General features: G+C 35.6%; 2 protein-coding genes and 1 pseudogene across 2 annotated transcripts; 1 reads left to right on the top strand and 2 right to left on the bottom strand.

Annotated features, from left to right (window-relative positions):
* Nucleotides 1,572-3,272, top strand: LOC104762516. The gene is made up of 3 exons (XM_010485826.2): nucleotides 1,572-1,673; nucleotides 1,774-1,851; nucleotides 1,954-3,272. Exons 1-3 carry the CDS (start codon nucleotides 1,572-1,574, stop codon nucleotides 3,247-3,249), a joined length of 1,476 nt encoding a protein of 491 aa, XP_010484128.1. The 3' UTR covers nucleotides 3,250-3,272.
* LOC104762515 (probable E3 ubiquitin-protein ligase ARI14) lies at nucleotides 3,249-5,164 on the bottom strand. Its single transcript, XM_010485825.1, has 3 exons — nucleotides 5,072-5,164; nucleotides 4,106-4,990; nucleotides 3,249-3,995 (listed from the first exon to the last, which is right to left on the bottom strand). Exons 2-3 carry the CDS (start codon nucleotides 4,981-4,983, stop codon nucleotides 3,329-3,331), a joined length of 1,545 nt encoding a protein of 514 aa, XP_010484127.1. The 5' UTR covers nucleotides 4,984-4,990; nucleotides 5,072-5,164; the 3' UTR covers nucleotides 3,249-3,328.
* On the bottom strand, nucleotides 8,785-10,478 carry LOC104763656 (annotated as a pseudogene).

The following is an 11,775-nucleotide window of genomic DNA, read 5'->3' on the forward strand; positions in this document are numbered from 1 at the left end:
ATGCTACAGAGTTTATATAGCTAGAATTATGTCGTACACTAGAATATGCACTAGTATTGATTTCCTCTAAGTTTCACTGTTTCCTTTTTTATTTACTTTCGAACCTTTTTTTTTTTGTTTGTACGCAGATTTTTGTGTAGCCGTTCTTTATACTGGAAAACAAAAACAAAAGAAATCTGGATCTATGCATGCGCAAATCTTGTTTTTACACAGTTCCAGTCCCAGAGGTGTTTTATTTTACTTCTTTCTAACTTCTGATATATATGTATTAACTTTGGAAACAACAATCTGTTTAGGCATCTTGGAGTTGGAGGATATATAGGTAAGATTGAGGGAGTACTATGTACCTGTGGATTCACGACTTGTTCGCTTTTCACATCTTTGAGTTCGGTTTATGATTTTATTATCTAACATTTTTATCAGTACGGCCATTGACCTATATATTATTTATATAATTGAGGTGAAAAAGGAAGAGAAAAACAAGGGTTAAACCAATTGAGCAAGAGAAACCTTTGCACGTGAATGATATGGAAAGGATGATTTTCTCAAAAATTTAATAAAAGTCTCGTCAAGTTGAAATGCTATTACACACGTAACTGGAAACCAATCATTTTGGGGTGTTACATATTATACATATCAATTTGAAAAATGAAAAAAAAAAAAAAAGCAAAGTTTTAATTCACAGATTGTGATTGATTGTTATTTTTCATGAAAAGAGCATGTAAGAAAGAGAGGGCGAGATTGGACGTGATTTGCGAGGGTATATGAAATAGTGCTATATATTTTCTTCATCAGGATGTGTTAAATAGTTTTAGATAGACTCGAGCAGTCAATTAGAGTTTCGAAAAGTTGGTAAGCTTTTCTGTATGAGAGCAAAGCTTAGCTTAAATTGTATGATTAGAAATATTAAAGTAAATTTTTGAGTTATTTTTCTCATGAAGACTTTTTGTTTTTTTAGGTCAAAGGTTTTTGTTTTTTTTTTTTTTGGTAAAAAAGGTTTTTGTTCATGAAGACTTGTAATAGTTATTTTTAACATCCCATGAAGCTTAATTAAAAGAACAATATCAGTTAGAAGATACTATAATAAGAATGGAAATCTTTGTTTTTCTTCTAGAAGCAATCTCTTTGTCTTAAATAGTCGTAGCCGAATCAGACAGAAATTGTAACGCGAAGCAGAGCCTATCATGATTATTTTCATTTCTCAGATTAAGATCCCTAAATCTCCTCTGATTCTATGCAGATTGCAGGAAAAAAAATGAGCGGCCGACAAATCAGGAAATTGATTATAAGAATCTAAATTTATATAAATAACCTCAACTTATATATAAGGAAAATAAAATGGAGTATACAAAAAGTCAAAAACGTTGTTTACGTAAACGGTGTCGTTGTTAGATTTCCGACGAACCAACGTTGCTTTTTAGACACGAAAGCAAAAAATATTATATGCAATCAGTTGGTTACTTATTTCGTTCGACTCCATTACTCGTATCTCTTCACTTCTTCTTCACTCTATCTGCAAATCATCTTCTCCTTCTTTTTCTTGTTCGTTTTTTTTCCGGAATCACAATTTGATGGAGCCCGATAACGTAGAGCGTAATCTTCAATCTCTGAGAAGATTGTACAGTCTTCTCGAATCAAATGCAAGGAATGGATACGTTCCCGAGTCATATAAGGTAAAGTTTACTTTCTCATCAATATCTCATCTTCAACATCAGAATCATATTTCTATATCATCGAGTAAATCTAACATTATGGTTATTCTTCAATTCGCAGATAGATGAGAACACTCAGTTTCTGTTAAAGAGGTTGCTCGATTTTGCCTCCCATGAACTTTTAGTTACACAATCACAGGCAAGTAACCGTCACTTTTTATATCGAGTAAAATTTTCACATGTGTTATGAACTTACTTTTTTTTATCCTTGTTTCTCAGTTTTGGTTACTTTTTGTTACAGATACTTCCAACAGAACTAATTTTGTTTCCCAGAATGGATATTGACGGTCTAAGACCGCTGAATGTGGCGCCACCTGCGATGTCGTCGTCTCAGATCAACGGTTCTCACATTATGCCAAGTGGTAAACTATTGGAGACGAAAGGATCGTTTAAGCGAGATCCGAGAGTTAATCAGATTCAAAGCAGTCCTAGTAAGGATGGACTAACAAAAGAAGTCGCTAATACAATCGAACAAATCGATATACAGCTTTCAGCTTTAAGTTTTGTTACTGGCCGTGTGGGTTCTGATGATAGAACAGGGTCTTGCAAGTCCTCTGTAACTCCTCCCATTGAAGATCGGAGACATAACTTTCAATCTCTTACGTCTGGTGTAAGAAGCAATAATTACATGCCAATGAGTCCAGAAGAGGTAACAGTTGGAAGCCATGATGATCTAACTTTGCCTTCTAATGATCAGTTTGTTCGGCTCACGTCACAACCACAGCCGTTAACGCCTCTTGTTGTGAGTTCCATTGATTTCAAGAAGCCAAGTCAAAGTAACAGAACGTCGCAAAAGATGCCTAGTATGAAACCAACGTTGATGGATCAAGAAACTGAAACGTTGGACGATGATTCGTTTGAAACAGATGATGAACAAACAACGTCTGGGACAAGTTTTGAGTGGGAAGACGAAGAAGTTTCAAATGATCAAGAATCAGATGGGGAGACAGGGTCAAGATCTGGATCAAACTGGGAAACTCAAGCAGAGAGTGACACTGAGTCTGAGTCAGAATCACTATATCCATCACAGAGTGATGAATCTGACTCTGAAGCCAGCGCTTCTCCTCCGGATAGAAACAGAGATACTTCAAAAAAGAGGAGAAGTGCAATGGGGATGCTGAAAAGATTAAAGAATACGATAGGAAAAGTAATCCACCATCATCACCATCACCACCATCATCATCATCACCACGACAAGAATAAGCCATCAGCTTCGAAGAGTACATTTCACCAAAAGCACGTAGAGAAATCAGATGAGAAGACAGGGACGACGTCAAAATCTAGAGGTCTTCTTACTACACATACGCATCATAAAGGACTTACTACACATACGCTAATGGAAGTATGGAAGAGACACAGAAAGAACTCGAAGAAACAAAAGCATGATACGCTGCAGGGTCATGCCAAGAAAACACAGTGGTTGAAAAACTTGAAGAAGCGTCACGGCGGTGGTGTGAGGATTCCCAAAAGAGGACGTGTGAAGTTTGGAAAAACACATTATTTGACCAAAAATATTCAAGAACATGATGAAAAATAGTAGCGGTTATTACATAGCAAAACAGTTGTAAATCATATAAGTTGATAGTTTCATGTATCCTAAATGTTTTGTTTTGTCTTTAAGGAATCTTGTTTAGGGAAAAATCACTTAGCTCTTCCACAAGAGAGGAAATATCGTCACTGCACATCTCACACTCCGTAGCAATCCAAGTGTTCCCATAGGTGCAGCGATCACAATACCAGAAAGGTCCAGCCCCGCCGTTGTAAGACATCACCTTCACATCGACCAAACCATCTTGCAAAGTTTTGATGAAATGATAAAAGTAGTTACCAATGTTGCTTGTGGCTGTGGGTATGGTATGCCTGAAGAAGCTACACTCTTCATAAGTAGTTGAAGTGAGGACAACATTTTTTTGCTCTTGTAAAGTGTTTGAATAATTCTGAAGAGCCACGGTTGCATTTTCTTGAAGGTATTGTAGATACTCCTTCTTCGAGTTCTCATACTCTGTGTGGAAATAGTCATACACACAACACCATTTCAGCACTCGTCTGCATTGAACAATCAGCATCAGTCCTTCTCTTATAATCATAATGTCTTGCTCCTTCAAGTCACTTGGGTTCTTGGTGTTGGATTCCTCAAAAGCTTCGAGATCAGATTTGGCTTGCTCCAGTAAATTCTGACACACGCCCCAGCGTTCCTCACATGAAATCCCCACGTCTCTTTCAACACAGGATCCAAATTTGTGGTCTTCCTTTGACCGCAAACACCTCGAACAGAAACTAAGCCTAATAAAAAGCAAAATAACACAAAAAAAAAAAAAGAGAGTAAGATGATAGAACAAAATCTAATTCTACGTAATTTGCAACAAAAATATAAATGTTTCATTAGGTGAAACCTGCAGATACAAGTCAAGAACTGTGGCGTTATTGTAGACTCCACAGGACAAAGGCAGTGAGGGCAAGTCATTATCTTGGTATTGATATTGATGGAGGGAAGGCTAAATGATTCATCTGATAGATTCGTTGTGTCCCTACACAACCAATCAGAGGCGTTGTTGCATGTCACTGGTCTGTGTGACTCAAGCTTGCATCTCCAACAAAAGATATGACCACAGAGACACACCACGTTTAAGCTATACTCATCATTATCATCATAATTCTCCTGATGAAACTCAATGACGTAATTGCAATCCGTTGCAGGACACTCTTTGATCATCAAGACCTTGTTTCCTTCAATGTAAGATCTCAGAACGTACCTCTCGTACATCTCTTGATCACGTTGAGTTAGTTTCTCGATCGTGTCCGGTCCAACCGCAGATCGACAGTTTTCATCAGGACAAGAGATAGCAGTTTGGACAGTCTCCACAGAGTAAAAGTTCTTCTCAAGATACTCTGTCCAATATGTTGTGCCGAACTTGTGAGAACAAAAAGGCGTGGAGATTAGATCACCATCATCATCGTTATTATCATCATCATCAGCATCATCATCCTCAAACTCATAAACATCAGTCTCAAAGCTAATCTCGCTACATGAATCTAGGTTAGTATCAATTACATCTGGTTTCAGACCTGAATCCACCAACGATTTCTCCTTGTTTTCACTCAAACGCTCTGAAACACGAAGCAAGTCCCATCGGAGAGACATAAGGAGTACGGTCGCATCGGACTTTGATACCAAGAAGATTTCGGAGATGTCATTGATCTGTTTCTTCATCTTCTCGCTAACTTCATCTCTCGTTAGAACAGAGTAGGGAATCTCTCGATCGTAATCCATATGTTTTCTAGAAAAAACAAATAACAAAAATCAGAAAGACAAAATCGACAAAGATAAACTTGAAAGGAAAAGGGTTAGAGAGGCTTACGAGTAGCTTGCGACTGAAACAACAAAATATAATCAAAGGTGAGGAGAAGAGTTATCGTCCTTTACTGTCTCTCTAGGTTTTTTTTGCCTCTTGTCTCCTTTGGGAATATCGGAGTTATACTTTTTTTTTTTTTGCTAATTAAGATTTTTAATTCAGACATTTGGCCCATTGGACCTTAATCTTGCTTTAAAAAGATGGTAATCTATATTTTAATTACAATATCTAAAAAGGTTATATTTGGGTCTATATATTGATTTTTTCTTTTCTTTTTTTGGAATAACATAAATAAGTTTATTATTAACATTTTTTTTGGGCAAAAGAAATAAGTTGAATTAATCCTAATTTAGGGTGTTACATAATGTTGAATTAATCCTAATTTAGGGTGTTACATAATCAAGTACAGTATGATCAATATCATTTAGGCATTTACTAAATAGTTTTGTATCACCGAATAGACATTTGGCGTGAAATTTAGTTTTTAGTATATATATTTGAAAATTATTTCTTAACATTAAATTTCTACAAAGAACAAAGAATCAATTTATTTATGGTGTTTTAGAAGTTAAAAACTTATCATAGTATTGGAAGATCAAATTTCTAGATTTTATTCTACAATTTGTTTAATCATACGTTTGGGAGCAAAAAAAATTATATGTACTTGAAAATTATTTAGTAACATTGAATTAACTTATGATTTTTAGTGGTTAAAATCTTGTTATCGGATCAAAAACCCCAAATTTCTAGTATACTTTCTACTATTTCAATCATGATTTTGATTCGAAATTAAAACTTTAAACACAAAATGATGAGTAATAAATATTTGGCGCGAATTTAGTTTTTACATACATAGAAGTTATTTAGTAACATTAATCTTTAAAAAGTTAAAGGAACCAGTTTATATATGATCGAAAACTTCTCATGACATTAATAAACTATATATTTGTATTATTTATACGATTTTAATGACGATGCCTAACTAGAAATGTTTTCAATGTCAAGAACATGATGTTTCATAAGTTTTGAACATTAAGCTTACTCTTCAGCTTGAAATCCTCGCTTATTATTAAAAAATTAGACTTAATGCATTTAATAAAAGAACAACTTATTCTTTAGTAAATTCAGATAGGGTCAATGGTCTAATTACAATCAGGCGCATCAAATTGTTTGTTCTCGAGATAAGATCTCAGAAGATAATTCTTGTACATCTCTTGATCATATACTCCTAGTTTCTCAACCGTTTGTTGTCCAACCGCAGCTCTACAATCTTGATCAGGACATGAGATTGTGGTTAGATTTTCCTCTATAGAGTAGTAATTTTTCTCAAGATATTCTCTCCAACAAGTTTTGCAGAATTTGTGAGAACAAAAAGGCGTGGAGACGAAAGGATAATCATTATATTCATCTTCGACATGTTCAACTCTACCATCACCCTCACCCTCGCCATCGCCCTCACCTTTGACATCTTCAACATCAACCTGATCACTCTCACCTTCGACATCTTCAACATCACCATCACCTTCACCCTCACCTTCACCCTCACCCTCACCTTCACCCTCATCCTCAACCTCACCCTTGCTTTCGGCTTCTCCCGCACCCTCGTCCTCGCCCTCACCCTCATCCTCAACCTCACCCTTGCCCTCGGCTTCTCCCGCACCCTCATCCTCGCCCTTACCCTCACTTTCGAAATCTACAACATTACTATCACCCTCACCCTCGTCCTTACCATCTTCCTTACTCTCGTCATCGTCATCGTCATCATCATCATCATCACTATCATCATCATCGTCATCACTATACAGATTAAATTCATCTTCCGTCTTAGAACAAATACCACAAGATGAAACAGAGAAATCTTGATTTGAATCAATCAAAGTTGGTTCCAAACCAATTTCCACATAGAATTCATTCCCTTTTTGAACCAAACCCTCTATAACACGTTCTGACTTCCATCCGTGATGCATGAGGATTACGGTCGGTTCTTTTTGCCGTAAGCATAAGGGGTAGGAGATGGCATCGATTAGGTTCTCCATCTCTTCCTTAATTTCATCTGTCAAATAAGGTCTTTGTTGATCGTACTCCATTGGTTGCTTGACAATAACAAAAATCAAAAAGAGAAATCAATAAATTAAAAAAAAAAAAAATAATAATAAAAGAGAAAGATAAAATTATAAAGAATAGGAATAAGGCTTACTAGTAGCTTGCACCTAATACAACAAAATTGAATCGAAGGTAAAGAAGATCTCCAACTCTCTTCTTATGGGGATATTGAGTTACAAACTTCATATGTTTGCACTACTATTTATAGTTTGATAACCCAATGTTTTATTAGGAAAGTGGTCCCATTAAACCTTTATCTTGCTAGAAAATGGTGATTTATTATATTAACTACAATATCTAAGAACTTTTCTGTTTAGGTTTTAGATTGATTTTGTTTTTTAGGACAACCTATTAAAAGTTTATTTAATTCAACATTATGTTTCCCAACAGTTGTTGCAAATTAAATTTGGAAAAAGACATTATTTTCCAAAAATAGTCAAGAACATATAAAAACTAGTCTCAAAAGGTAGATGTATACTATATGTTACAAATAGTCAATATAAATTAGTAGAGGAAAATAATTGTAATAAAGACATAACACCTTTAAAGAAAATAATTATAAAAAACTTAGGTTGCAAGTGTTAAGTTTCCTAAATCTTTTATTTTATATATATACATATATATATATATATATATATATATATATTTAAGAAACTTAAGGAGGTGTGAATTCGACTAAGTATTTTAAAATAGCTCATTCTTTTTGTCAAATCTCTTATTGTTGGATTCATTATATAATTTTGTCTTTTCAAATTTATTCTTATTGAATTTAGAATCTACTTCATATATTCATATTAATTCAAAATCTGATATATTGAATAAAAAAACTTAGAAAGTATATAATTAGATGATAATCGGCCATGTGTGCACAATATAAAAGAGACATTTGTGAATTTATTCAAAACAGGATTAGTTACATTTGTGAAAAATAATTATTTTTCTTAGATGAGTTTATATTGAAATTAGAAGATTATGGATATATATATATATAGGGATTTATAATCTAATTTATAAATGTAACATTTTTACATGTAATGATTTTGGTAGTTTTTTTAAAAAAAAACATAAACAATGGTTGTATTGTCTATTTGATTTCTTAAAGATAAATTAGGTGATGACTTGAGCTATACACGGGGTAAACCATTGCTGCTAACTTGTTATGGCATGGTAAAAGAAAATATCAAAATTTTGAACCTTAGTCTTCGACAAATTCGAATTGAAATGAGAGAGAAAATAAATTAAACTCTCCTACTCAGGTTCATATGGTCCTCTCAATTTTTGTTTAAACTCCCACGCACTTCTCTGCGATATCTTCCGACCAATTTCATAGTTTTACGAATTTGCTGTGAATACTATGGTCCAGATGTACGTTGTTAGGAGAAGCTTCAACGAGTTATGTGTGATTGATTCTGGAGATTCTAAACTAGATTAAGTATATAAAAAAGTGAGAACAATTCGATAACGTCTTGAGAGGTGAGACCATACCAATTAGCAATTACTAGAATATCTATCAAACTAATTAAAAAAAAAAAATACACCACTTGAAACTAAAATTAAAGTCAAGCAAAACACCAATTCGGAAATCTTAAAACCAACAAAACAGTTAAAGTTGTAGCTTATTTCATTACAGCTCCCATAGATAAATCACTTAGCTCCGGAGGAGCCGCGGTATCGTCACAACACACCTGACACTTCTTATGGAACCAAGTGTTCCCATAAGTGCAGCGATCGCAGAACCAAAAAAGACCACCGTAGTCGTCGTAGGCCTTCACCTTCACTTCGTCCAAACCCTCTTGTAAAGTCTTGATGAAATGGTAAAAGTAGTTACCAAGGTCGCCTGTCTCGACGGATACCTTATGTTTCACGCAACAAAACTCTTCACAAATATCTGACAAGGCTCTTTCTTTTTCCTCCTTTAGAGTATTTGAGTAACTGTCGACAAGTGAGGTCGCGTTTGCTTGCAGAAATCGTAGGTACTCCCTCTTAGAGGTCTCATACTCCGCGTGGTAATAATCGTACACACAGCTCCACTGAATGACTTGCCTACATTGAAGAACCAGCATCAGCCCTTCTCTTATAATCGTAATGTCTTTCTCGGTCAAGTAACTCGGTTTCTTGATGATGGATTCCTCAAAATCTTTTAGATCGGATTTAGCTTTCTCCACTAAAACCTCACACGCCTTCCAGTGTTCCACACAAGAATCCTCCACTTCTGCTTCTCTCTCGACTGTCCTCTGTAAATTACAGAAATTATATAACCCTGTTGCCCCTTTGTGGTCTTCCTCTGACTCCATACACCTCCAGCAGAAACGACCCCTAATAAAAAAAAAACACAGATTAGTAAGATAAATACTTCAAAACAGAGAAATCTGATTAACTGCGATTAGGAAAATAGGAGTTTTTACCCGCAGGTACAAGTCACGAACAGGAAGTACTCTTTACCAGACAGGTCCACAGAACGAAGACAATGAGGGCAGCAAGTCTTTCTGATGGTTCTGCTGGTCGAGGAGGGAGACGAGGAGGGAGAGAGAACCACATTTTTCCTGGTTGGCATCGAGGAGGGCTCCGATGACTTATCTAATACCTTCGATAAGATCTTCAAATCTTTATACAACCAATCCGAAGCATTGTTGCAGGTCACTGGTCTGTGCGAATCACGCATGCATCTCCAGCAAAAGATATGACCACCACGTTTAAGCTACAATCTTCTTCATCACCATCATTGTTCTCCTTCTGAAACGCAATGAGGTATCTGCAAGCCCATGCAGGGCACTTTTTGATATCCAATACCTTGTTTCCCTCACGGTAAGATTTTAGAATATACTTCTTGTACATATCTTGATCAGGTGCGGGTAGTTTCTCAATGGTGTCCGGTCCAACAGCAGCTCGACAAGCTTGACGAGGACAAGAGATAGCAGTTTGGTTGTTTTTCTCAGCAGGATAGTAAAACTTCTTAAGATGGTTATTCCAACAAGCTGTACAAAACTTGTGAGAACAAAAGGGCGTGGAGACTAGATCACCATCAAACTCATTCGGAGTCTTGAAGCAAACCCCACAGTGAACAAGAGATAATTCTCCATTGGGATCAGGGACAACTGATCTCAAACCTGATTCCCACAAAGCTTTCTCCTTGTTTTCAACCAAACAATCTGAAACCTTCATCGAGTCCCATCGGTGATACTTGAGAAGTACGATAGCATCGGATTCTGATCGAGAAGACTCCAGAAATATCATCGATCTGTTTCTTCATCTTTTCCCTAACTTCATCTTTCGTCAGAACATGATACGGACTCTTTTGACCCTTCTCCATGGTTTGCCTGTTGACAAAAATTATTAGAAACACAAATCAGTGACTTAACAAAGAGAGAGGAATAAAATTTATAAAGAGGAATAGAGTTCAAAGGCTTACTGGTGGTAGCTTGCGCCTCAATCAACAAAAGAATCGAAAGTGATCAGAGTTATCGTTCTTCGCTTTCTCTCTAATCGTCTCTAGATGGTATCTGCTTCGACTTTTTAGGGTTTTCTTTACTTTTTTCACTCGCCTATAGAGAATATATATATATCGAATTGTAAAACTACCAAAAATACTCTGTTTTTCCTAAACCGTCTTATAATTCAGCTTTTTTCCTTTTTTTAATTAGAAATTAGGCCCATTGGACCTTAATCTTGCTAAAAATTTGTGATATATACAAATTAAAATTTTGCTCCTATAAAAAATCAAACCTCTAATAAAGTAGATGTTGTAATTTGGTGAGACTTCAAATACCGTAACACGTTCCTACAAGAAAAAGTAAAATTGCATAAACCACCGTCTCAAATCAGCCGATCTCAAATCTGCATATAAACATTGAAGCTCCCCCACGTATTTGAGCTGCTTTAGAATCTTTCCTTTTATCTCGGTTTACTGATAAATCTCATTTTTTTAAAAAAATAGCCATGTTTTCACGTTTCACCTTAAAGACATGGATTATGGGATAGATCATGGCACCAAGAGCGAGTTCTTTGTCTCCATAAACCAATCGTCTTAAATTTTTTTATGAAATCCCTTGCTTGATGTTTTCTACTACACAGCTTTGGTTGTATCTCGACTGTGTAGATTAAAAAAGGCAAAGGGACTTTAATCTCTATAATGATCCAAAATTTAATCAAGAGCGTGTAAATGAAAAGATCAGTGTGATTCTGATGAGTAATGAGGATATGAAAAAAACTATGTATTAACAAATCTTCTTTATCAGTTACAAGAAATTAGGGATCTGCATCGGCATAAATGAAGATGTGAGCTCATTACTGTGTCTTTAGACCCTAAGAAAAAACTGAAACTCTGCACACTTCCTGCAAGTGTTTTTCCCTTAGAGCTTCCTCCAAAGACTACCTTTTGATACACACTAGCTAATAAAACCAAAATTGCATAGTGTACTTGTCTTCTAAATGCAGTTTGAGATGAATCTGATACTATGCTGAGAATGCATAACACTAAAGACCTTCTTTACGTATATAATAAACTTACGACACTTCCCCCTGCAATTTCCTGCATATGTCTTCCTCAGTTTCTCTTTAGACAATCCACTGTTTCCTTTAATAAACCCTTCATTTCAAGCCACATTTCT

This window comes from Camelina sativa, chromosome 18 (assembly GCF_000633955.1).
Source record: "Camelina sativa cultivar DH55 chromosome 18, Cs, whole genome shotgun sequence".
In the NCBI taxonomy this organism is placed as follows: domain Eukaryota; kingdom Viridiplantae; phylum Streptophyta; class Magnoliopsida; order Brassicales; family Brassicaceae; genus Camelina; species Camelina sativa.